We start from the raw sequence: 27,959 nt of genomic DNA on the forward strand, positions 1-27,959 counted from the left end.
ATAATAATGCTGTCCACTAATAAAAAGAAAATTTGTGTTTCAGCATAATCTCATATCAGACATTACCAAGAAACATGCCAAGCCATCGACCTCAAGTTTTACCCCGTTACCCAGAAGGCTACAGAACACTGCCAAGAAACAGCAAAGCACGGCCAGAGAGCCTCTGCAGCGTAACGCCATCGGCTTATGACAGAGCCATAGGACCAGTTACAGCCGAAGAAAAACGGAGGTCGATGCGGGATGACACAATGTGGCAGCTCTATGAATGGCAGCAACGTCAGTTTTACAATAAGCAAACAACTCTTACTAGACATAGTACTTTAAGTAGCCCAAAAACTATGATTAATATTTCTGATCAGACGATGCATTCAATTCCCACCTCACCTTCTCATGGTTCAATCGCTGGTTTCCAAGGATATTCCCCACAGCGGACCTACAGGTCAGAAGTGTCTTCACCGGTGCAAAGGGGAGATGTAACTATTGATCGCAGACACAGGACGCATCATACTAAGGTAAAAATACTTATTTTAATAGTTGAAAATCTTATTTACAAGGATTTTTAGTAGAAAGTATACAGTTACTGTAAAACTCATGTTGCACTGTATTTTATTATAATGAAGATTAAATTAGATCACTGTTTTCATGGAGAAAGGTTTGATTTTAAAAAGCATTTAAAAATCTAAAGGTAGTAAAAAGGCATTTTTTTAATACACTAAGTGAAAACAAGTTGTCCTAATACTTCTGTCCTTGATACTGTGTTTCTCTAAAGGAAAGAAAAGGAGTCAATAGGCAAAATGTTCATAATAGTTTTTTGTATGTACAGAAGTCTTTCTCCTTTCTAGCTTTTTTTAGCTGGAACTCTGAGGACTGAAAATCCCAGATTTCTTTCCACATGCTGTTTTCTATTCTTCAGCCACAAGTTTGCCTGCCTTGGGTTCCAGCAGAAAACTGAACATAGTGGTTTCTTTTGATGCCTTTGAGTTATTAGGGAGATCACTAAAGATCAGAGTCTATTTGCACACAACCTTAGCGCTTGACTGGTGTAACTTGGCTGGTCTTCATCGGTGAGATGGAGACACAAAGAATTGTAAACAGGGTGCCGTATGTGCCTCTGCTATATCCATCATGCTTGTGTTATGCATGTTTTTTAATAGATTGGAGGTAATTACATAAAAATTACTTTCAGTTGGATATAAAACTAAAGTTTGTGTAAAATGCTCCTGAACATTATTCCTAAATCTTTATCTCAGGTGTCTTTATGTTTCTTGATGCAGGAAAAAATCTTTAACATCTTAAAGCAGTTTAAGTTTAAACAATTTACAGTTCATTACTAAGTCTTGGTTTTGGAAGTTTTTAGGTCCCTATCAACAAAAGAGTCATTTTGACATCCTTTATGTCTCAACTGCACTGGAAATTTAGTAATCAGTACTTCTCAAACATCTGAGAAATATCACTAGGGTCAGTGCTGCAGAGCATGTGCTTACTTGTCCTTTCAGCCATGTTTTGCTTTCTGATATCTTTTTCTCCCTTGTGAAACACTTTATGCTAGCATTTCATTTCATATTTAGTGTCTTTTATACAAGACTTCTGTTTACCTTTGGTTTTTCATGCTATTTGGTTCATATTTTTTTAGTTACACAACTACCTTTTGCCATTAACTTAAAAACACAGCCATGTTTTTAAGAGGGAGACTGGCTATTTGAAATCAGTAAGGTAAATTTTAAGATTTAAACCCCATCTATATAGAGGTCTTAGGTTTTTAAACAGCTTTCAGTGATGGGTGAAAAACTAAAATTGTTGTTTACATGGGCTATCAGTAGAGCAACAACTATGAGGGAGGACTGCTAATTAAATGAATGATGAAAGCAGGGGTATTTCTAAAATTTAGAGGTAGGCTACTCAAGTGTCCTAGATAGTAGATCAGCAGGGAGCAGGACTGGCCAAAGCTGGCGCAAATCATAGCAAATTTGTCATGAGCATGAAGTTGGCTTGACTTTTTTTTAACATTTAATAGTTTTTGAGTTTTTTAGATAACTGTGGATCATACTGTGCTATTTTGTTTTTGTACAGCATGTCTTTGTGCCTGACAGAAGGTCAATGCCAGCAGGTCTGAGTTTACAGCCTGTTACTCCTCAGAGTCTCCAAGGCAAAACAGTGAGTTGGATTTTTATTTGGTACATCAAGGTTCTTTTAAGATTAATGCTTTAAGTATGAAGAGGCAACACTGAAATTTTATTCTATTCAAAGGTTGCATTAAATGTAGCCTTTATTTTAATTATCAGGAATTTTTAAAGCAAATAAAGTAATCCTCTGTGGTTCCATTGAATTCTGAGAATATTGTGTAGCCGCTGAGTCCAGATTTTCTTTGAGAAATACAGATGATTTTTTTTTTTTTTAATCATCTTTGATCCATTACTGAAATTCCTGGGAGAAGGTAGAATACTTCACAGAACAGTTATTTCTCCATTAATTATTTAGAAAATCCTAGAAGTAAAGTTCACCTTTTTTGGAAAACTTGAGGATGCTAAAATTGCATTTGGTAAAATTTTGTCCTTTCTGACATCTCCCGTTTTACTGTGGTAGAGCTGAAATTCTCATTGAAGGTATTTCATCGAAGTAATATTGGTGAATACCATCCACCTTCCTAATTCAAACATGACTCTTAGCCAAAAGCTAAGAGATAGTCCTAAACTTAAGTCATTTCTTTACCAGTTTTTGTGTCCTTTCCGTAATCTTTCTCTGTCCATCGGAAATTACTGTTTGAGAGTTATGAATTAAGAATACAGATTTTGAATCATGCTGTGGGCAACAGCTCCCCAGTCCATCCTTCCACTGCCTTGACCCCTGTTTCTTGCACTTCCCAGCATGAATCCCTGGCACCTTCAGCAACTTAGGGGTTGGCCTTTGGTAGCTGGTGCCTTATCTCTGCGCCTTGTCTTCTGCAGACATTTCTTTGGGTTCACGGCCCCATCAGCTCCCCTGGGCTGAAGCTGGGCTGATGAGCAGGGTAGGGGGCAAGGAGGTCCAAGCTTCTGCCTGTAGAAACCAGAAGTCCTGCCCACAGCACAAGCGTTGCAGGGGCCAGAGGAGGAAACCTGTAGGTAGCTCTTTAAACAAAATGTTGTGTTGTGGTTGTTGCAAGAGTCCCAAGAGCTGTATCAAAAGCACACCACTTACAGCAATGTCAAAAATGTTCGCGACATTGTGAATGTCTAGAGAGGAGTAGGAATTACTGTTCGATGGGCTCCTCTATGGAAAAAAGTTTGCTTGCAAACATTGCATTTAAGTACCATTAAAGAGTTTATTCCTAATGCACTAAAATCGGGCTTTTGCAGAACGTACTGAGAAGAGTTTTGATCTTGAAAAAGTGATTCACTGTTCCTTTTGTTTGAAGATGCTACTTTTAATTCTCTTATTTCTAAAAACAAGTTTTCTTGTGCTTTGAAAGGATGTTAATTTTCAGACTGAAAACATTGTCACTGATTTTTGGAGAGAACTCGAAAATGTCTTGTATAGCAGTCTAGATTCTTACGCTTACTCTCTGAAATTAAGTATTTCAAATCCAGGTATTGAAAGAGTACTGTAAGAGGAAGATTGGCCATTAGACGATTTGGCTTTGGTGTTGGTTTTGACAACTGAAGCTATGTGGCGATCCCTTGCTCCCTCTTGTGGGTTACTTTGGTACGAGCTCACAACGGTGCCAGTGCCACGCTTAGTCTCGGGGATTTTTCTTCTTTATTCTAAGAAACTGGTATTCGTTTTTCAGTAATTTAATATGCGGTTCTCTGGAGCTTTTTTCTTTACTCTGCTTTGGGGAAATTCTGTGACTGTGGGAAAGAGCAAGCAGGGTGTTAAGGTTTTTTTGTGTTTGGGTTTGTTTTGGGTTTTTTTAACTCTCAGAACTTGTGGGGAAATCAAAATGCTGGATGAATATTTAAATTCTTATAAGATTGTCTTCTGGAGAAGTGTAAGAAACAGAAGCAAACGGGAACATAACAAAAATATGTGATGTTAAGTGGTTTGTTTTCTTTAAAGTATTGCTAATAGAAGTGGCTCCCAGGAATGGTTCAGGTAGAGTTTCCCAAACTGACCTAAACTGATCTGTGTGGAATTACCTGACAAATACCCATTTGAGTGTAACTTTATTTCCATTATATATATAACCTTGGACTTTAAATACTATTCTTCATCCCTTCCTAAGGCTGTATTGTACATCTTAGTCATAAAAGTAAAGCAATAAATTAACTGGTAGCCTCAGACCTGTGGAAGGTGGGACGGAAAATTATTTTTGTCATGCTTGTGCAGTTTTATTTTGTGAAAGGTGATTGTTTCTGATGTAGTTCAGTTATCGTGGGGTTTTTATTATTTTTACTCTTTATTTTGGCCATCCTTTCACCAAGCTCAAATGTACATGTACAGGTAACGATATCCTAAGGGCTGGAATTATCTCCCCCTTTACTTAAGTCAATATCATCAATTTGATATGCATGTCAGAAAAAGTTTGAGGGCTGCACAGACTTTCTCCTGCAAAATCCTCACTTCTTTTTGTCCTTTATACAGAATGTTCCACTTCTACAGCATTTGCAGTATCAATTGTTTTGAGTAGTTAAAAGTTAACCCTTCATTATATATTTGAAAGTGGTCAATTTGGGGGAAGAATGGTGTATCTTTTGTTGTATCACTATAGAAAGTTTTTGTAAGAAAGATACTAAGAACCCTTATTTTAATTAAGTGTTGTTTAGGATACCAATTAACCTTTTTTCTACTCTTTGGCTTCGCACACTGCACTCCTTCAGCCAGAGGAGCTCACGCTGCTGCTAATAAAGCTGAGACGGCAGCAAGCTGAACTGAGTAGTATCCGGGAACACACACTAGCACAGCTCATGCAACTAAAACTTGAGGCCAGCAGCCCAAAGGTCAGCTATAAAGCAATGTGTGTCATGTACCATTCTCACTAACCTGTAGTCATTCATTAATCAAAGTTTGCATTGTACCGTTAGTGCAAAATTTTCTGACTGCTATGGAAGTAGAATAGAGTAACATTGGTTGTGTATGTGATGTTTTGCTATTAACCCTTTGAGGCTTTACTCATAGCTTTTGGATATTAGCTAAGTCAAAATTACATAGGAACAATTTAAAATATATGGTAGTTAAGTTTAAAGTTAAAGGGTTTTTACCTATTGTTATAATCAAAATTAGTGGTGATAGATCATGAGATTAATTTATTGTTTATACTGCCTCGTATCAGATACAATCTTACTTGTAATCTGTGTAGAAAAATCAGGACGTTTAAAACACAGATTTATCAAAGGGTTTATAGTTCTCTGTGTAGTAGAAATTTACATGAGCTCACTGTATTTTATATGTAAAGCCAAAATGTAATGTAGTAGTTCGTAGTCTGATTCATGGCAAACTTTCATCAATTCTGTTTTGGGATCAGAACTTGTTAACACTTCACCAAAAAAAAGCAGATAAAAGCAGCATTATATATCTACATAAAACAGAAAGATCACTGTCTAGTTTACATCTTTTAAAGCTCTTTTCATACATTCTGCACTTTCTGTCCCTTTCCTATTTCTCCCTGACTGCTGCCTGCTAGAATGAGATTCTTTCACATCACCTTCAAAGGAATGCCATATATTTGGATCATCAGGTGGGATTTGCAATTTTCTTGTGTGTTTACATTTCTTAATGCTTTTTGCCTGCTCCTATCAAGCTGGAAATATTTGGGGAGAAGGATTTTCAGTGCTTTTTATCAAATTGGATATTTAATACACACCCTTTTTAAGTAGCACAGAATATCTTAATCAGTTACAAATTGGACCTGTAATGGAAAAAAAACCCTCAATTTAAAATTTGTCAGAATACAGTAGCCACCCACCAATTAATTTTTCTGTTCCTCATTTCCTTCTTATAATAACACTAACTGTAGCATTGTATCATCTTTAACCAGAGGTGTAATATATTTCCAAGCTCATATGACACACATGCAATTTATAGAAACTTCTGATAATTTTAGTTTTCTGAATTAAGAAGAATTAGATGTTTCTACACGACACTAAATGAAAGGGAGGTCAAACAGGAAAAAATGTTTTAAACAAATCATAGCATGGCTCATTAATTTTTCTCCTTTTACTCAGTTATTTCTTAAAGGTTTAAAAGATTTTACTTCTTTACAATTTCTGATAACTTATGGGGTGAGGGTACAATTCTGTCTTCACTAACGTAATTGATTGCCAAGTGAAGAATCGTGATATCACATACCTCTTTTTATGGGTTTGTTGCATGATCAGAAGGGATTTCTGTACAAGTTGTGTGTGAAGTTTTTAAACGGGAAATTTTTGCTGACACTTATAAAAGACAGTCATAAGTGCTTAGAAGAAATATAAGCAACTACATGTCCATTAGTTAAAGATATAAAAATCAATACAGCTTTTTCTTTTTCTAATATTCTTTCTTCTAATGAACTTTTTCAGCCTTACATTTAAAACCAACTGTTCTTAGAACTTTTATGTCCTACCTGTTCCTGTAATAGGATTTCAGTGAGTTACTAAAAGCCACACACTCTCGCAGAGACATCCACACACATGCACTTAGTTCACCCAGTGACTTTATTTTCCTATTATCTCTTGAAAACAAGGTGTGAATTGTGACAAATTCAGTTAGATGGCAATGCATTTCTAAACATCTCTGTCTTAAGGGGCTGCAGGAGGTCCAAAACAGTAGGGAAAAACTGCTTGCTAAATTAGGCCAAAATATTTCATCCAACTCGAATATTTCCAGTTTATAATGTTTTGGAATAAGGGAGTAATTCTGTCTTCAACAGTGTAATTCATTGCCAAGAAAAGATAACTGTCTATGTGAAGTGTAAAACTGTGTACCATGCTGTTGCTTGATTAGCCAAGCTTGTGAGTATAATAGACAGGATTGAACAGGAAGAGTTGCCTATATATAACATACAAAGTGGTAAGAAGGATTTTCTTTTTACTTGCATCAGATAAAATTTGGAAATGTGATGTGATAAACATTAATTTAGGGAAGTGTCTAAATCTTACAAATGTGCCATAATTACCCCTACCAAAGATACAAGAAATCCCTGCACTTCTTACAGCAAGAAATCATTATCAAGTCTAAAATATATTACCTAAATTACAAAATCATGGAAGAGCAGGTTGGAATACTTGTCCCAGTTTCTGATCAGTTTTTCTTTTTTTCCCTTGTCTTAATATAATCCTGCAACCTACCTGTATGAAATAAATACCCCTGAGACTCTATTCGCTTTGAGTACCACTGCTTCTAGGGGTGGTATCTCATTATATCTTTTTATTACTTTGTCCATTATCAGGGTTTTTTTATGTTGGGAAGAATAAAAAAATCAAAGTTTTTTTTAGTCTAGTTGAGACCTTTCTTCCTCGTTATCCACAACTGTAACCAGCTTGCATAATCACTTGCCCTCTTTAAATTTTAAATGTCCAGTGTACTTAAATAAGGTATTTCCGCTTGTATTAATCCCTGAAAATAGTGTCAAAACCTGCTTTGCCTAAAGCATGTGGTGGAACTCCAAGTCCTGTTATCTTCAACTCTCACCTTTTTGGTCACAAAGAATTCAGTACCGTGCATAACAATAATTAGTAAGTTTGTACCAAGGTTGAACAGGTGAATTTTTCAGGCAGACTAAAGTTCATGTGTAGGGACGGTAACTTTTATGCTGTTGCAGTAAGTTGGTGTCTACTGGTTAGGTGGCTTTCTTATCAAGACTCAAGAATATCCCATAGCCTTTTTTAAATCATACTTTGTTTTTGTACTGCTGTTTCCTGTTGAGATGCTTAGAAATTCTTATGTTACACTTTTTGATGTTTTTGTGTTAACGCTTTCAGAATTTTTGTTGTTGTTGTTGGAGTCCAGAGGTAGGGAAGAAAAGATTGAAGAGACTTGACACACTTACATGCAACCATATGATTTCTTTGATGTCTTATGGCCCAAAAAAAGGATTGTCCAGCATCCTTTTTTTTTAAAGTGAGGTTGTGAACCACTCTGCTGGCTCAAGGTTTGTAGAGAGGTGGGAGAGAGACTCATCTGCCTTTTAGGAAGTAGTTCCTGCAACATAGCTGTAGTTCCTGCAACATAGCTAGCAACCCTAGGCAATGACGATTTGTTTGCCAATGTGGGATGGCAATGAGGGCACATATAATCTCAGTCTTCTGCATTATCAGATTTTAAGGGGTGACTTATTGTGTATTACTAAATCTAAGCCAGCAGTCTCCTTAATGCATTTGTACCCAGTAATTACAATAACAGGAATGAAAAGTAGGAACATATTTCTTTCGAATAAAAGCTAGACATGCTTTTTTCTCCTTTGTAAATAAAGCCAGGGCAGGAGGTCCCACTTGAATCTTTCTGTTACTATGGAGAATTCCAGCAAACCAGTCTTTTAGTACACTTCTGAATTTTATGTTCATAGTAAAACTTTTCTTTGGTTGAAAAACCCTTTTCTACTGAGCTCAAGCTATCTGTGTAAAACTCTCCATGCGTGTTGTCATACTGATTTCAGCATACCCCAAGTTGGTTTGTCACAGTAGAAGCTCTACTAAATTTCATTTAGTCTTGGGGTTTTTTTCCCATTTTTTGAAATGGCTATTTATGTAAATAGTTTAGGTGTTAAGTAGTTCATATACCTCTGCTGGTACTTTCATTTTTAGTTTCTTTCACTTTTCAAAGGGTGCATAAAAATAAACAGAACTTGAACAAGAAGTTGTCAAATAAAGAAATAAAGGAGTGCAGGTCCCACAGCCAACATCCATACTGTCTTGGTGTTTCGCTTCCATTTTTCCCTCTTCACCACCCTCTTTCCGAGATGCTGAAGGTGGTTCTGGGAAAACGTAGTAAATTAAGGGAGGCTGGAATAGTACAAGGAGGTTTGGATAGAGCTGACAGATATCATGTATTATATCTGATATCTTGTGTTTCAGCCTAGAATTCTATGTCCTACATTAGCAAAATATAGGATACTACTCTTGTATTTTTCAGGTTATCTGGAAAAGGTAGAGTGAGCTGACCCAGCCACAACTGTTGTTCTTTCTGCTTCTTTTTTTTCCCTTTTACCTCCCCAGAGGAAGAAGGGAGGCTCAAGGGCAGGGGCTCAGTAGGGTGAAAAAAAGTCTGCGCCGGGGGCAGCATTGCTGTAAAAAGGCAGCAGGAAGGAAAAGTGCTTTTTCCTTCTTTTTTTGGACAGAAGATTAAAGAGCAGAGGAAAGGTGGGAGAAAAGCTTGGTCAGGTTCTATTGCCACTGCTTTTACCATCAGGAAGTTTGAGAGGAAATGGATAAAACTGCCAATCTGAGCTCAGTCTTTTGTCACCCAAAACATACAGTCTTATCAGTGAGGTCAACTGTCCTGGTAGGGAGCCGCTATTCCAGCTGATCGCTGCCACCAGAACAGCACGTACTAAAATGTCATCTGTATAGGGTGTTTTCAAACACAGAAGAGAATTTAGGAAAAGGAAGGAAGAGAAAAATTGTCAATAGTTTGGCTTTACAGTTTAAAACACAAAATACCCACTCAGATACTCACTCGTAAATGATGTAGCCGTTCATATAGATCATATGTCAAGGTGGTATTTTTTTCATTGCTTCCAACTGGAAAATGCTTTTATGTACTACGTTAGTAAAGAAAAGAGCAAAGATGAAGCATCACTTCTGGGAAGAAAGCGTTATTTACTAGAAGTAGAAAGTGATAAAGCCAGGACTGATGGATTTTCCTTGGTTTTACTGCTGTGTTGCTGTGTGGCATCAGGCAGTTCACACTTCAGTTTGCTTACAAAAATCTTAATTCCAATTTTTGTGACTTCTTTAAGTGGAGAGACTCTATAATGCTATTAGTATTATACATAGGATCTAAAAGGCATCCTTTACTGTACAATTTTTTTTTTTCTTTTTTGGAAGTGAGAGAAAATCAAGGCTTATTTCTGTTATGAACAAGCAAATATTTTTCCTTGAGCTATTTATTCAATGTGAATAGTGTCCAACTTCAGTTTGGGAGCAGCCTCATGATAATGCTTTAAGAACACAAAATAGGTATCCTTTTCACCTTTTAGAGCATGGGACTTGCCATTGTGTCCAGCGTAGCTCTAGTTTACTTTGACAGTTCTTCAGTATGCATTGCCTTGCGTGTGCGCTAGCTTTAGTTAATGGAAGGTTTGTGACAGATACATGCTCCCTCAAGAACTTAACTTCTCAATAGTTAAATATCAGTATTTTTTGGAAACGTTATTTCCTAAATGGAAAAAAAGCTTGCTATATTGGACTGCTACAAAGGCTCTTTGGTTGGCATTACTTTACCAATTATCTGTTTTTTCATCTTTGTTCCATAAGGGCTTAAGGAACTGGAGCTTTTCTGGAAATAACTGGCCTTTGCAGTGTTAGATAAGCACAGTTAAGCACCAATGGTAGTAAAAATATTGGAAGAAGTCCTATAAATCAAAGTTGGAGCTGGCTGGAGGACAAAACATTACTTAGGAACATCTTTTGAGCAAATCCACTTTTCTTCTTTTCTAATCTGGATAAGAACAATCTTTGAACAGTTCCACAGAAATTAATTCCGGTGTCTATTATCAGTCAGACAGGAAAAATTTCAAATACTGTAAAAAAGAATTAGCTAAACAGCCTGAAGCTGTTGAAATCCTCCTAATAAAAATGCATCCAAACCAGTATACTCCTAATAAAATATTTCAGCTTCAGAGCAATTTTTCCTTTACAAATATTTCAGTTGGCTGTAGTTTGATTGCTTGGCTTTGGACCTTATTGTTGACCTTACTATTGAGCTATCCTTTGGTATCACCCTGTGCACCCACTCTCTGGACAAAATTTTCATGTAAAGGGAGAACAACTTCTTGTGTCAGTTCTCATTTTCTGTTTATGTAAACTGTATATGTATACTGTAGATGATGGTGCCAATGGGAGGGGGTGCTCGTTTGGTTTTTTCCCGCCTTGAACAAACAGAGCATCATAAGTTTGCCTCCTTAAGATAAGGTACTCTTTGTTGGGTGATGAACTTATCAGCTTATCAGACTTTACTATGTATAAAACAACAACAACAACAAAAAGGTCCTCTATCTGTAACAAGAAAAATGTGGCTCCTATAAGGAGAAGAAAAAAATACTTCTCCAAATGTACAAGTTAGGTTTTTTCCTAAGTAATTAGGGGCAAGAAATTCCAAAAGGCATCAAAAACTCAGGCTTTCTGTTGCATTTCAATCTGTGAGACAAAACCTTCCCATGCAAATTCATGGTGAGTGCATATATATACATGAAGACAGAGTGAAAGATCATAAATATTCATACACACACTTCCTTCCTGTGTAACCATACTTGAAACAGGTCTTGCTAAAGTTTCCTAAAGTTTTCAATAGGTCCTAAAGCTTCCAACAAAAATAGGAGGGGGATTGTGCATTAAGTGACTTTTCAGTTTCTTTTGGAGAGGAAAACTTTCTGTTTTCATAACTTTTTCCTTACTGTCAGGAAAGTCTCTTTTTTAAACCCCAAAATCCCATACTATTTTCTGTGTTGCGATTTTTACTGTAATAATCAAAGTATCTGGTTTTGACATTTGCGTACACATCAATAAATACTAATCATTATAGAAAATGTCTGACCAGTTCTGAAAGAGTTTCACACCCATATATGAGGGTGGATCAATACAATGGGTAATGATTCAATGTTCCTAAGTATATAAATCAGTGCAGTATATAAAGGCATTTTGTGATACGTGAACATAAGTCTAAACCTCGCTTCAATATTAAGAAGCTGGGAATGCTTATATCTTTTTAATGTGCATTGAGTTTTTAAATCTATAATTTAAAAGGTTTTCTGGTAAAGGTTTGCATGTTCCTATTGCATAATCTGATAATACTTTTCATTTCAATATCGTGCAAAGTTGGGCTTATTTTAAGCATTTTTATTTTTAAAAAGGGAGAGTGTTGGTGAATAAATGTTACATTGGTTTTGAGCATTTATGTGGTTTTGTTACATTTTTTTGATATTACTAAACTTTTCAGATGTTGATATTACTGAATGATGGAATATATAAAAAGCATGGGATAAAATGTAATCTACTGCATTATTAGAAAAAATTAAAGTAGAGGCTATATTTTACAGTGTCGTCTTTCAAATCTAGCCATGCTGTAAACTGATGTTTGCTGTATGCTCCTCCTGATTTGAAATAGATGAAAGAGAATGAACCTTTAATCACCATGGTTCACACTATGATTGAGAACTCGGCGCTAAGACCGCAACTGTACCAGCAAGTAAGGTCTTGGATAGTGAATGAAATTGCTTTATCATCTGCGAAAATTTTCCTTAGTGACAGTTTTGGTTGTTCCTCAGATTTATTCATAACATTGGTGTTCTCTTATTTGCTTTGGAAAACCACAAGTCATCCATGCTTTATAAAATGCTGCAATATCGTTAGCATGGCTTTTGCTGCGTTTTTGTTGTTAAGTATTAAATGTACACTTTGAATAACTTTTTCTGTCTAGACGATTTAATTAGTTGATGTTTTATGCAGGTGTCCAGTAAATTCATAAAACTTCCTATAAGCTTCCAACATTTGTCTTAGCATGATTCTCTGCAATTAGTGTTCAAAGGTGCTTCTTTCTTTTGACCACTACAAAAGCATGTGAGTGGTGTTTACCTGGTCATTTCTGGCAACTTTGTTTTGTTCTAGGAAGTGGATTTACAAGTTTTTGTTTGCACCTACCAAGCCTTTAGCCACTGAAGAAAGGAAGGATCAAATTTACTTTGATCTGGGGACTGTAAATCCAAAAGGCAGTGTCTGTTCATAAAGTCACAGCAGACTTAACCGTGCACACTTAGAGTATCTAGTGATGGTTGTAAATGGTAAGATGGAAGAAGAATCAGAAATGTGAATGGAAATATTGTCTGTGAGTTGAGACCTGCATTAACTTATGAGCATGGCCAATACGTATCTGTTGGCACTGCAGTGTCTTAGAGATACTGGGCCTTAACTGAATAGCTCCTGTCACATCAGGGACTTTTTAAGAAGTTTCTAGCCTCAACTGCAACAAAGATGTTGTTCTTACTTAAATGACTATGATATTTTACAGCAGATGAGGTGTGCAATTCTGGCTGCCAGTCAAAAGGGAATATATGACCAGTTCCCTTGCACTTGCATTTATGCCCTTGTGAGCCAAACGACATATAAAGGTTGCATGGTTCAAAGAAAAGTAGATGTTCTGCCATGTAACACAGTCATTTATTAGTGATTAATGCTTTGCTGTGTTTCTAAAATATGCTGCAGCTTAATTTCATGTTTCATTTTTTTGGAAGTCAACTCCACATTGTAGACTTGCTTGTGATCCAAAAAAGTTGCAAGAAAAATCTCAGCTTTCCAAAGGAAGTTGGGTTGTGAGTGACTTTGATTTCAGTTTCATCCAATTTGTGCCCCTATGTGCACAATAGGAGCTTTAAGATGGAACCTGAAGGAACTATTTAGGAGAGGAATGGGAGAAGTAAGGTGTCCTCAAGCCCTAAATGAAAGTGGGGTTTGTTCTTTTTTTTTTTTAAGAAGCCTAGCTGTTATGATTTTTAAAAGCAAGTCAATTTTCTGTAATAGAGTATGTAAGACAAGTAAGTCAACATACATATAATGAACAGAGGTGCTTTGGATGTGTCAGGGTAAACTAGCTCAGCTTCTAATATTAATATAGACACATTTGAGGCATGGCTGTGCCTGGGCTAGTCTGCCTGCTTGTTGAGGGATACCAATAAATTTCAGAGTGCTGTCTTGACAAAGCTATGCTGTCAGCTAAGGTATCGCTACACAGCACTGCCTTCACCTTGTAGACATACCTGCTGCTTCGTATTTGACACTGAATAAGCACCTTTTTTGACATTCTTGTCAAAGAAACAGTGAATCTAGCAGGTCATGAAGATGGAATAACCTTTTGTCACTAGAGATGTGATCTCTTCAGGTCAGAGTGTTTGTGACAAGTTGGCAGGCTTGTGCAGAAAAACCCATGTATTGCATAAACTGGAGAATAGCAAGACCTTCTGCTTTCATGGATAAAGTCTCCTCCACAAGATACTGCATAAACCAACTGCCGGGAAAGGATAAAAATACACTCAAAATTTCACTGTTTAAATAGTCTTCTAAACTTTTGTGATGTAAAACTAACCTGTTTAAAATTCTGGCAACTTATTTAAAGTTTAAACAACATACAATTTTTTTTATTTAAATAAAATAAATTGGGTTTACCAATCATCTTTCCCACTGCAGTTTTAAAGAAATGTAAACAACTGGGAGAAGCCTCTCTGTAAGAGACCGAAACCTGTTTTGTTGTCAAGATGATAAACTAGTTTGTGATGACTGTAACCATTCTTGTGGGTAGAGAAAAGGATCTTTCTTTGCTTCAGTTTATTCAGTTCAGTTTTATGACTGAGCTCATTTAGAGTTAAGCAAAGGAAAGCAAGAAACGCTTGTATTTAATTAAAAATTAAGGTGTCTTCCTTCCTGTTTGTAATGATTAATGGTTCTTTAGTAAAATAGCTAAAATATATACTATTTTAAATATGCTATTTATAAGACATTTTTGTTTGTGATTTGGTACATCTTCACAGTTATTTAAATCACATTGACTTACATCAGTCTGCTCTATGGACTGTACTGTAAATTTACAAGTATAAGCCAGGGCAATGATTCCATATGTAGAGACAAGAAAAATTGAGGCTTTTTACAGCCTGGACCCATTTCTACTTTGGGGGTTTTTTTCTTTCTTTCTAATACTAGGTGAGGAATGTTAATCTTGTTTTCGAAAGCAGTATATGCCGATTTTAAAAAGTAGAATTATCCTCTGTTCCTCTTACGTGTGTGTGTTCCCTAAAGGGGGGAAAAAATGAAAATCTGAGTGCAACAAGCTAACACCTAGGTCTTTGCTTGGGTAATTATTCTTAATACATTAAAAACCTATAAAAATAGTCCTTGATTTTTTTCTCCTATAAGGATAGGGAGATCTTGTTTACGGCATACTGTACTATTATCATCATCATCACCATCATCATTATTATTGTTATTATTATAGCAGCTGCATACATTTAAACTGTTATGCATGTTAGATTTTGAGATTTGTAGGTAGAAATATTTTTAAGCTTTTGTTATGAACACGACATGATTGTATTTGAGCTAAAAATCTTGTATTTCCAATTTGTATTTGAAATGTTATCTGTCACATTATGCAAAATTAGAGGAGAATCTTGCTTACTGTGGGGTAAATGCCCATTTGACCTGCTTCCTGATAGTAAGAAGTACTTTAAAATAGGGAAAAAAAAAAAAAAAAAAAAAAAAGAAAAAGAAAAAAGCCTTTGGAAGTCTGACTTTAACATTGTGCTCCCCACAAAATGTCCTAGATTGTCCTGTTTTAATTTCCTAAGTGCAGTAACCTTGCAGAGATGCTTAGTGTGCTCTCAGGGTGTGAAATTTCCTGCCATATATTTATTGAATCAAAATGGTTAGCAGAATCTGAAAATAGCTTATAAGGTAATGAAATAATAATGTCACTTAGTTTTTAATATTAACTGCTTAAACAGGTTTAACCCCTCATGTCTCAAGAGAGACGTTTGCCTAATCTGCTTTTATTTGGGAAGAAATTTCTGTCTAAGGACATCTTACATTGTGTCCTTTGTGGTGGATTTATCCACTTCTGTGATTCAGCTGGTACTGGCGTTTGACAGAGATGGGGACTGTACAGTAGGACTGTAATGTAGATGACAAATTATTTCGAACATAAGATGGCAATTCAATTAAGGTCACTTTACCTTTTCACATGTCAGATAGAGGTTTGGCCACCCTCTGCATGTGCAGTTTGCCTTTCAAAAATGCTAAGTTCTATTTGTAGGTATTCAGGGTGCGGCTCCTTAATGTCTGGGAGCTGTACAGTGTATTTCACTGTGCTAAGAGGAATGGACTTTTTTGTATTTGAGTAGGCAAATGTTGAGGAAAAGTGTAGAAGTCAGCAGCAAGTCATGTCATTGATTCAGTAGGTGGCACTCTTTCTCTGAAATTAACATCCTGGTAAAGTGTTTGTAGGAATGATTTGGCAAGAGAGGTGTTTGTTGAATGTGACATAAAATACATTTCGATAACTTGATCGTTGGAGCTCTTATAATGCATTTGCCAAGGTTATGAGGTTGTTAACCTTGCTTGTAATGTGTAATTGCATTTTGTCTACCGCAATTCCTCTCATAATTCCAGTAGGATGTGATAGCATTCTGCACTTTTTGCCTTAAGCTGATTTATAGATGTGCTATGGAAAGAGAAGCTGCTGTTTTGTCAGAGATGGATTAAGTGTTTCATACTATTTTTAGAGGTTTTGCGCTAAGTCTACGTAAAATGTTGCAGTAGAGATGTTGAAATGAATTGGCGCTCCAGCAGTGCCTATTGTGGGAAACTAGTACTACTGACAAAAGCAAGAAGTTGGCAGCAATTTTAAAAGTGTGATAGGATTTTAATAAGAAGAATTAGCACGTGCATAGTCTTCTTTGAAAATGTGTTTTTGTTTTCTGAATACTTAAAATATATTCCTTTTAGGAGGCAGGCAAGGATAAGGATGCTGAATTGGCAAGCTGTTTTAAACTTGGCTATAATTAAGGCTGAAATGCCAAAAAAAATCAATGTCTTTTTTAAAAAATTAAAACAGTGTAAAAAAATACTGCCTTGACAAAATAACGTTACATTTTTCCAGGCAAGCTATATAAAATGCTAAGCAGTGTCTTGGGAAGATGTATTTATCTAATAGGGAATAATCTTTCTTTTGTAAAACCTTCCTGTTGTGAAATATAACTAGGTTTTCTCTGTAAGTTAAAGACATTTGGCCATGTTTATGAGTTTGGTTTTTTTTTAAATATTTCCATTCCTCATTTTTCTCTCATTGTGATAAAATCAACAGTTAAAAAACACAACTCTACAATAGTAAGAGTTTAAATAGATATCTTAATTTTTGTGACATTCACGAGGTGCAAAAGTGCTGTGGCTTTTTTCATATTCCAACACTCATTTTCATAAAATGTCCATTTCAAAGAAAGTGACTGTGTGGTTTTAATACACTATACATACTTTTAAATTGTCACCAGGTGCATTTGCATGAGGTATGTGGACATAATGTCTTGAAATGAAACACTTAAGTGTGTTGAAGATTTACTATATGTTTGGAATGCTTGTCTGATTAACCCTTCCCGAGTCCTTTTACTCGTAAGTGTGCTTTAACATAGAATTGTGTTTTTATAGTCTGTCTTGCACTATTAAATCACGATGACCTAATTATGACAGATAGATGAAAAGAAAGCATCTATGTTGGGACTCAATGCACACATGTTTTTAATTAAATAGAATACGAAGGTTGGTAGTGTTATGCCAACAAGTGCAGTATAGGACATTAGGTAGTTACTGTATGTGACAGTCCATTCGAAAATGGGGCGCTACCTTTTTTCATGTAACATATTTTTAAATCTTGTTACTGGCCAGTTCGGAGACTGAAAGAGTGAAGAACTTAATGTGAGGAGCTATATGAAAGTAGCGTGAGGATAGCTTACATGCTGACTGGCATGAGGAGACAAGTTTGCATAGGTCCAAAGATAAAATAGAAGGGCTTCTATTTATGGCGTTTCTGGTAATACTTTTGCTGTGGTTTAACCCCAGCCAGCAGCTAAGCACCACGCAGCAGCTCACTTGCTTCCCCGCCCACCCAGTGAGATGGGGGAGAGAATTGGGGAAGGAAAAAAAAAAGTAAAACTCACGGGCTGAGAGGAGAACAGTTTAATAGAACAGAAGGGAAGAAACTAATAATGATAATAATAACAATAACAAAATTACAATAATAATAAAAGGATTGGAATATACAGAACAAGTGATACACAGTGCAATTGCTCACCACTCACCAACCGATGCCCAGTTAGTTCCCAAGCAACGATCCCCCCAGGCCAACTCCCCCCAGTTTATATACTGGGCATGATGTCACATGGTATGGAATATCCCTTTGGCCAGTTTGGGTCAGGTGCCCTGGCTGTGTCCCCTCCCAACTTCTTGTGCCCCTCCAGCCTTCTTGCTGGCTGGGCATGAGAAGCTGAAAAATCCTTGACTTAGCGTAAACACTATTTAGCAACAACTGAAAACATCAGTGTGTTATCAACATTCTTCTCATACTGAACCCAGAACATAGCACTATATCAGCTACTAGGAAGACAATTAACTCTATCCCAGCCGAAACCAGGACAACTCTGTTGGAGAGGAGGGAATCCATATGAAAAAGTAGGCAGAAAGGTATTTGGTGGCTCTTACTGGGCATATGTCTGTAATGAGATATTTTACACATACTTTGTATACTTAGGTCATTCTGTTCTGATTTCGGATTCACATCAGAATATTCTCCTTGTGAATAGACTTGATCTTAGTGGGCCTAGAGTAGTTAATTCCAAGTAGAATGAGCCCCTGTGTTTAGATTGCACATAAGAAAACATACATAATGATGTATAACTTTGTCTAGGTGTACTCTGGCGTTTTCATCTTCCTACATAATCCATACTTGATTGAGTTAGTGGTACATCTTTAAAAATCCAATTTCATTAGAAACATAGTGTATTAAGTTAATGCAACTTTCTACTGACAGTCTGCTTGACATCCCATTTACTTATCTTCATTAATACATACTGGCTAAAAATATATTGTTCAATATAGTATGTTTGACTTTCAAGCAAAAGCTGATTTTGCTATTAAAACTCTTAAGCTGAACAGTAGTTTCATTTTCGTAGTCCAATTAAGTTGTTTTATGGCATTATTATTCTTCCTTATAGTTAACACAAGAAGAATGTAGGGGTACACTATACAAATATAGAACTGAAGAGCTGGATATTGATGTAAGTAATTTGTATTTCTTCTTCCTTGGAAATGTTGGTATTTGTCTCTTTATTTTGATAATAATTTCCCCCTTGACTTTAGGGTTTGAAACACACTTTGTATAGGTGATTACCAATAGAAACTGCTTTGTGAAACTGAGGGGCATAAGACTCTTTTCGTAATAAGCTTCTAACTTGCAGGAGGTATTATCTTTTAGGCTGTAACTTCACGTATTATATCTGTTCAAAGGTGAATTGCTTCCAGAAAGGAATTAATTACTTTAGAAGGGAAAAACTCTGTAGCTGTAGTTCAGTTATAAGCATGAGAGATGTAATTTCTCAGGAAATATGACCGATACTGCAAAACTGAAATTTGGCATGGGTAGTTACCATTTAGAGTATCGGGTTGCTAGTTACTAAAGAAAAGGTGCTTGGTGTAAAATTGGTGGTGAAAAAGACACTCATATAGTCATACTGTATATGCATACATATGCAGGTCTAGTCATTCTTGCACAATGCAACTAAGAGTAGACATAATGATTTAAGGGATGTTATTTTAAGAGTAAAAAAGAAAGCAGGCTTACAGTGTTTTCTTAGAGTTAAAAAGTCAGAGCAGCACAAACTGAACAAAAAAGGTTGTTCAAATAGAAAAGTAAACTGTTTCAAATTGGTCAGAGTGCGCTGAACAGTTATTTGCTCAAACTGGAGCTGGAGTGGAACAGTTTTAGTCATAGCCAAGCCTTGGTAAGAGCTAAAACAGAGCAGGGCGTGGGTAGTACTACTAACTAACTATTAAAAACTACCACCAGAAATAAACCATGGGAAAGGCTGCAAAAGTAATACAATGTTCTTTTGGCAATAATACTGAGGAATATGTAAATTAAAAAGGTATTTAATACCTATTATTAAGTTGTAAAGATTTAGCTGTAGAATCATAAATTATATGTTTTCAGCCATGCTGTTTCAAGTTATAATAACACTTATTTCATAGTATCTTAAGAGGGTTTCTTAAGGTTAATTTGAAAATGCAACACTGATGCCTTCATAATTTTAGAATTCCTATTTTGTGGTAATAACATTTTATATAGATTCATGTAATGATTTGATCAAGTTATATTTTGATTACTGAAGATGTTAAAAATGAAAACCTAATTGCAATCATTTTCTGTTATATACTAGGCTAAGCTTAGCCGTTTATGTGAACAAGATAAAGTTGTGCAAGCACTGGAGGAGAAGCTTCAACAGCTACACAAGGAGAAAGTAGGACAATTGTATTTATTACCTAAAGTGGATGTTATTTTACATGCTTATTATCAGAACATTGATAACTGAAATAAAATTAAAATCAGCCTAATGATGCAGAACATTAAAAATAATTCTTTTTATTATAATAGTACACGCTTGAGCAAGCTTTGCTATCAGCAAGTCAGGAGATAGAAATGAATGCAGATAATCCCGCAGCCATACAAAATGTAGTCTTACAGAGAGATGACCTGCAGAACGGACTACTTAGCACTTGTCGAGAAGTATCGCGAGCTACTGCAGTAAGTAATATGTTCTTGCCAGTAAAACTCAATGAAGTATTAAATTATTATCTTCATGTTCGTATTCTTAATTGGGTTGTCTTTGGTTATTTTTCATTACATTCCAACAAAACTCAGCTGTCTTTTACTTGCTTGTATTTTTGACAAAGGCAGCTGGAAAGTGATCTTTTCACTATATTCCGAGTAGTTTTTTGGTTTGGGGTTTTTTTTTGGCCAGGAATGAGTGCAGACTGACTTTAATTGGTGTGGTAATTTTAATCTACATAATATGAAAAATTGATTACAGAAGAAGTAAATAATGCAAATAAGCTATTTCATATGATGGCAAAATAGTAGCAAGTGCAAACTTTATCAGATATTCAATCAGATAGGTGATGTATTTTAAGCAATATTTTAAGGTATAGGATAAAAAGAAGAAAAGATTATACTGTCATGGTCTCTTAATAGTGGGCCATTATATTTAAAAGATCTTTCAAGTTATGCACTTTCAAAAACCTTAAAAAAAAAAAAAAAAAAAAAAAGGAAAGAAAGGGAATTGCTATTTACTGTCTTTTTCCACTTCATGATGGTTTCTACACTGAAATGACAAGGCAAAGAATCATTTTTCCCTACTTATGTATATATATCCAAAAAGGTATTTCAGTGTTAAATTCCAGTGGTTTGCTGTGGTGAAATTGATACAAAGCAGGCCGTGAAATACTAGTTTTAGTCTGAACGTTAGACTATGTTGTAAAAGGAATTGGTTGGACAATGAAAAGGGAATTAGGGGAAAGGAAATCCTCAAGATATACCTTCCCTCATTAAGTTTTTAATTTATGCTAAATTGAGTAAATTGCTTGATGTAGGCTTAAAAAGTGAGATGGTAGAGCTGACCTCAAAGAAGATTTTCTTTTTGCACCTTCTCCCTTCTGGTGTTTGTAGTTTCACATATGTAAAATAATGGTGTATTAGCAGGCTTGGAGCATTCACAGGTAACCTCACAGGCAGGGTTGGATGCCTTACGTTTGTCGTGCATAATACATTGCGTATACATGCACATGCTATGCACTCACACATATGTATTCTATGTGATAAAAGAGACAAATTTGCATCCATTTTTGTGGGTTTTCTGCCTCAGTGGAAGGACAGCTTAAGACACACATGCCTGCTGACTATAAAGACATATTCTGAAGATTTTGCCCTTGCCTATATTTTTTGTTTGTGAAAAGACAAAATGCTGTTTGTTTGAATTCCATTCAGTATCATTAGAAAATCAAAAAGGTGTTTAAACATTGCATTCTCTAAAATACATATTTATTTATTGCTGACGTTTGTTTATACATTACTTCCTTAAGTTTCATGCCACTGAATAAAGAAAAATAATTTTTTTTTTTTTTTTTTTTTTTTTTTTTTTTTTTTTTTTTGTACTTGAATGTGCATCTCTAATTCTTTACTTCTGTTAGGAACTGGAAAGAGCTTGGAGAGAATATGATAAACTGGAGTATGATGTAACGGTTACAAGGAACCACATGCAGGAGCAACTTGATCGGCTTGGAGAAATTCAGGTGTGGCATAGCTCTTAAAGTACACTTAAGTCACTTTCATTTTCTATGATTTTGTTTAAAAACTACTCAAATGAAAAAAGGGGGACATGTGCTGCGTGAACTTCCAAGGTATAAAAAGAAATGAGAAGTCTGTAAGCTCTGAGGACGTCTTCAGCTTTTCCTGGTTTTTTGAAGCTATAGCACTGGTTTTCCCGTGTCTAGAAGCCTCCTCTTTCTGTTTCAGTGATGGGGTCCAAAAGGGGGTAGTTTTCTCAGACTTTAATTGCTATGACAGTCATATTAAATCTTTGCACAAATTCTTCCATTTAACTGAATATTTTTAAATGTAATTAAATCATTCTATCAAAATAAATTATAATAAAAAATATTCTAGGCATTGCTTCAGGTCTTGCATATGAAGAGTTCTGACGTGTATCTTATTACCTCACTGTGCTGTGGAGGATTGGACAGGTAGTGTAAGTTCTGAATTTCTCAGGAGATCTTTGAGAGACGCACGCACAGAGATGCGCAGGCAGAGATGTGCACACATTAGCTGGGGTGGGCAGATGGGTGTGGTCCGTGCTGGGAGGTATTAAAGGCTGTTTGCTCCAGGGATTGATTTTCTATGCAGCTATGAGAGGGAGATTACAAGGAAGCCCAAGAGCTGAGAAATTTGTGTTACGCAGTCCAAAGCATGCATGACCAAAGCATGCAAATAGGCCTACAGTTTATATGCTAGAATGCAAACACCATGTTCATCGGCACCTATTTTAGGGTTGGAAATGATGATTCCTTTTCTTTTGTTGTAAGTCTCCTGTGCAAAGTTTCCTTGGATTTTCTTTGGAGACAGTAGATACAATTCTATTCCTAAGTGGAGTTTGAACTAGCAAATTGCTGTCAAATTAACTGACACATTATGAAATTAGTTAATCTTACACTTCTTATTTCTGACAATATTTGAATGTTGCACTTTTATGGGAAAGGAGAGTGTCTGTCATTACTGCACTTTATTTTGCTTCATTGGGAAAGGATATGCAGTGTAATCTAAAGAAAGAAAAAGGTTTTCTGTTTTTTTCCTCTTGCAGTGTATTCTAATTTATTTCCTATATATGCTGTTTATTTACTGGCAGACTGAGTCAGCAGGGATACAGCGTGCTCAGATTCAGAAGGAACTGTGGAGAATTCAAGATGTCATGGAGGGTTTAAGTAAACATAAACAACAAAGAAGCTCTTCAGAGGCAGGTAAACTGATTGCTTTTATCTCATAGGAAATGTGTTTGGATCATACACATTTTTGAAGGATAAGGTCCACGGTTGCTTTTGCATTTTTGAAAAAAATGGTACAATTGCTGAGAAAAGAAGAAAGCAATCATCTATTTTAAGTTAATGCTTTCCATATTTGATAGCAACAGGTTATAGTTCATAATTTAAAAGCTGTTTATTGAAAACAATTTTTCTCTTTCTTTCTACGCCTTTCCCCCTCCCCCTAAACAGGCATCATGGGATCAAGGACATTTTCAGCTATTAAATATAAAAATGAGGTATGGTTTTAGCATATTTACCATTTTAGCATCACTGAATTTCTACTATACCTATGATAAAAATGAACATTATAATAAATTGTTTTAAGCATGTTTGAAGTATGTATTTGGTATGTTTCTGTGAAAATATTGCATTATGAATTAGTTTTAAAGACTGATATCTCCACTAGTAGTTCTAACACATTCATTTGTTCTGTGTCTTTGTATTCTCACTGGTATGTTTCTCTTTTCCATTTCTCACCTTTTCCTCTCCCTAGGCTCTTACCCTAGAAATATAAACCCTGACTTATGGATTTGTTTTCTACCCACCATACTTTTCATGGGAAGAAATACATTGCTTTATATGTCTATTCACATATTGAGCCGGGTTCTCAGATGGCCAGAGCACCCACAAGAACAGCTGAAACTGTGGGAGCTCCCAAATGTTCAATTCCTCTGAAAATCTGGCTAGAAGTTACAGTTTTAAAGGGACATTGTCATGGTTTTCTAAAGTGTATGCAATATGCATCTGGCTTACAGAACTTTCTAAAAGTCTGATTTATGTAAAAATCTTAAAAAGATACTGAATTTAATTTTTAAAAGGATGATTCAGAGAGTTCATACATGTCCAACAGAAAGTGCAGGTGTTAGAATTGAAAATCTTGATAAGCTGAATAATGAAACTATTGAAGTATTTCAGTCTAGGTGGTAGTAATAAAATGCAAGCAAATGAACAAAAGAAACCCAAAGAAAAAGCTCTCTTGGCCTTTTTTTTTTTTTTTTTTTTTTTTAGTGTGACATTGTCCCTTTAATTCCACAGTCTATAGCTGGTGTAGCTATGGTAATATATTTTTCTTTTTAAGTTATAAATAATTGTAACAGGTGTGCACATCTAAATAAGGTGACTATTCTACAATCTTTAGGAAGAGGAAGTAGTCCCACCTCGTCCTCCACTCCCTCGGTCCTATGACTTTACAGAGCATCCTCCCATAATCCCCCCTCTGCCCAGTGATAGCAGCTCCTTGCTCTGTTATAGCAGGGGCCCAGTACATCTGCCAGAAGAAAAGAAGATTCACCAAGTGCAAGGATATCAGAGAAATGGATCTTACTGTGTAAGTGGCTTAAACTGCCACATTGTTCTTGAAGCATCCCCCTTCCTTTGCACAGTCACAATTTTTATTTTGTCATCTGGCTACTTTTGTGTTATGTTTCTGCTTTTGTTTACTTAGCTTTCTTTATAGCTCCATCATTTGCTCTTCACGTTTTCCTGTCATACATTCTGCGCTTATATAAAATGTCTTAAGACTTAAATGATTGTCTCTGAGTAAATTTCAGAAAATTAGATTCTTCTACTCACAAGTTCTCATAAAACTCTAGGCTCAGAATCAGTTTTTGCTGAAACCTTATACAAATTTGTTTACTGAAGATCATTTAAATGAAAAAACCCTCCGCATTTTTATGGCAATTTTTTTCTGTAATTTCTAAGTCTGCAAATGTTGTTACTCAAATTAACTACAAAGAAATACTGCTGCAATAGTGCTTGAACAATGAAACATTGCCTTAAAGTGAGAACAGTCATCACAAAATAACTGTTTTGAGTCTTAAGACATAAATGCTTGTACAAAAATGCCTGTTTATTTACCTTATAACTTGTCGTTCCTCAGGGTCCTGATTATAGGCTTTATAAGAGTGAACCAGAGTTAACTACAGTAGCAGAAGTGGATGAGTCTAACGGCGAAGAAAAAACAGAACAGATTTCAGAATCAGAACCTACTGCTAAAGGTTTGTCCCCAGGCATGGTGTTTACAACCTTTCAGCCTTTTTCACAAGGACTACAAACCTTTAACTGTGTTATAGAAGCTATATCATCTTTTGCATTTTTGTAGCGTGTCCATTTCTTAATATGATGAAACAGCTTTCACGATAAAATAATGATTTAATTATATGACGAGAAAGATTTCAGTCAATTACACTGCAGAAAAATCAAACATTACACTCACCAACAACCCTGAAATCCTTATTGACACCATGTCTAATCACATCACTCACATTCCCCACACACCATTCCCTTGAACAATTACCCATTTTATGTTCTTGCCCTTGAACAATTATTCAGTTTTTGAATCAAGCTCCCGATGTTATGTCACTGGAACGTCCAAAAAGGCAGCACCACAGAATTTTCAGGCTCTCATAAGGCAGGGAAACAATGTCTTTTTCTTTTTTTTAATCTTGTAATTGTTGAATTGCCTTCTGTCCTCTGATATAATAGGAATAATGATCATGACCTTGGAGTGTACAGACAATAAAGGTCTTTGCAATTGCTAAATGCTTTAGATTCTTCTCTTCATCTAGCTTCCATAAAGGCTACTAATTGCTTGGTAGAGTCTTTTACCAGGAAGTGCTTCTCAATTCTGTTTGTTAAAACACACAGAATAGTTTGTTAAAGGTGACTTCAGGAAAAGCAGCTTGAGCACCTCCCCAAAACCATATTAAGAGCTTTTAGAAAAAGTAACTAAACTTACCTATTTTTTTTACCGTAATGGTTGATGTTTCCAGTGCCAGAAAGATCACTGCCTTCTGTTCTGGTAGTTTGACTAAGCATGTACATAGCAGGCTGGTGCAACAGTACCAGAATTTGACCAGGAACTATGGCCATATAAGGATATTATTTTCATCAGAATGGTAGTGGAGGTTTTTAAAACTAAGGTTAGCATACAGTTTGGGTGTAAACAATGTGAATGGCCCCGTGATATATGATGCAATTAAGTTTGCACTTACCAGACAATTAGTCAATTCAGATTCACTATGGTATTTGCTGAGGTTATAATGTTCACTTAAGATAGATATTAAATTTCTTTTAACTTGGTGGTGAAAAATGCAAGGTTTAGCCTGAGATTTGCTAATCCTCAACTACCTAAATTGAGGAAGCTGCCTTTCTGACAACATGCCTAGGTTTTATTGACCTGTGGTGTTCCAGATTATTTATAGTAATTTATGACAGGAGGGAAAGTAATTATCAAGACAATACAAGAAAGCCTCCACTGACTACATAAATAAAGCAAACCAATACTTTTTGAGCACCCCAATCTGCTTTCTATTTTCTTCTGTAAAGACATAAGTAATTTTATTATGTCCATTTGTAGAAAAACAGTCCTTAGTAAGGGAAAGCAGTAATACAGATTCTTCTAATATAAATAATATTTAGAGGAGAGGGAGAGAATAGCTGCAGTGGTAGCAAGCAGCAAGAGGCTTTTTATCTCTTAAACAACAGTGAAGTGGGTTTATCGTAGCTGTGTTTTATCATCCGGTCCATGCTTTTGGGCATGTGAATTTTCTAACTGATATTTCTTGTTCTGGGCATTCACTTATAATAACAATCCCCATGCAGTAGGAAAAGTAGAACCATTACTGGTTGTTTGGGGTTTTTATAGTGTGTATGCCATTACAACTATATGCTGTTTCAACATTTTTATGCCATTCTATCTTAACAGTTTATAAGCTGAAAAGGAAACAAACTCAAAGGCAGCTCATCTCTGCAATTCTTCTTTCTTGCTGTTTTAAGTAGTCAAATTACATAGTTTCCTTTTGAGAGTGGTTCTAAAAATTAGTAAATTTCAGAGGAAATTTAAAAATGGTTTTCTAGTTCATTGGGGATGTTAGTGTACTACACACTTCTCATTTCCCTCTCTTTTCAAATGTCAACAATCAGAGAAATGTTTTCATGAGACTATGTAAGGTAACCCTTACAGCTGTCTGCAAGCAGAGGAGTATTTATGACCTGAGTGGTACATAAAGGTAACACAAAAGGAAAACGGACTTCAGCTGTGTTTTAGCCTTTTTATGTCTAAAGGAGACACAAACTGTTGCTTTATAGTTTTTGTTTTGAATGATGGATTTGGCATTCAAATACTTTCAGACTATTTTGTCAGCCTATCAAACAATTTGGAGAAAGAGTTGAGCCTTCACCGAGTCAATATTTCCTCTCAAATCTGTGCAAGCTCAGGAAAAACAAGGAGAAATAATTTGGCTATCAAAGAAGATATTATATCTGGTTTTTAGGTGAAATCAGCAAGAAAACAATTTTTTTAACAGTTTGATTTCCTGTATGTATCAAGAAGCAAAAATGAAGAGTGTGTTATTTATCTGTATATTTTGGTAAATTTTAACTTACTTCAGTTTTCTACCAGCTTAATTATATTCTGGCAGGGCTTCTCTAAGTAGAAAAACTAGTGGTAGATATTGTTACGAGAGGCTGAATGTAGTGGCCGTCAGGACACAGAATATCCTCAACTCCCGACCAGACGGAGCCTGGCTGCTCTGGTTCCCTATCCCTAAGCAGAGCGAGCTGCAAGGCTGAGGATATAGTCCCACTGTGCCTAAGCACAGCCACAGCTGACCACATCAGATAACACAAGCAGGTTTGGGACCGGTGCCATTCCAGGCACAGCATAAACAAGACCAACACTCGCATGAC

General features: G+C 35.9%; 1 protein-coding gene across 5 annotated transcripts in view; it reads left to right on the plus strand.

Annotated features, from left to right (window-relative positions):
• Positions 1–27,959, plus strand: part of PLEKHA5 (pleckstrin homology domain containing A5) — a 167,956-nt gene that overhangs the window by 124,235 nt on the left and 15,762 nt on the right. For 2 of the 5 annotated variants that reach the window (XM_030040661.2, XM_030040665.1), the window contains 13 exons: positions 44–512; positions 2,071–2,154; positions 4,797–4,916; positions 5,600–5,653; positions 12,220–12,300; positions 18,857–18,919; positions 20,078–20,158; positions 20,293–20,442; positions 21,885–21,986; positions 23,096–23,207; positions 23,460–23,506; positions 24,409–24,597; positions 25,150–25,267. In XM_030040661.2, coding sequence (XP_029896521.1) covers positions 44–512; positions 2,071–2,154; positions 4,797–4,916; positions 5,600–5,653; positions 12,220–12,300; positions 18,857–18,919; positions 20,078–20,158; positions 20,293–20,442; positions 21,885–21,986; positions 23,096–23,207; positions 23,460–23,506; positions 24,409–24,597; positions 25,150–25,267 — 1,670 coding nt within the window. The remainder of the gene's footprint in view (positions 1–43; positions 513–2,070; positions 2,155–4,796; positions 4,917–5,599; positions 5,654–12,219; positions 12,301–18,856; positions 18,920–20,077; positions 20,159–20,292; positions 20,443–21,884; positions 21,987–23,095; positions 23,208–23,459; positions 23,507–24,408; positions 24,598–25,149; positions 25,268–27,959) is intronic. The other 3 variants (XM_041129585.1, XM_041129586.1, XM_041129587.1) reach the window with 3 other exon arrangements.

Source organism: Aquila chrysaetos, chromosome 17 (assembly GCF_900496995.4).
Source record: "Aquila chrysaetos chrysaetos chromosome 17, bAquChr1.4, whole genome shotgun sequence".
In the NCBI taxonomy this organism is placed as follows: Eukaryota; Metazoa; Chordata; class Aves; order Accipitriformes; family Accipitridae; genus Aquila; species Aquila chrysaetos.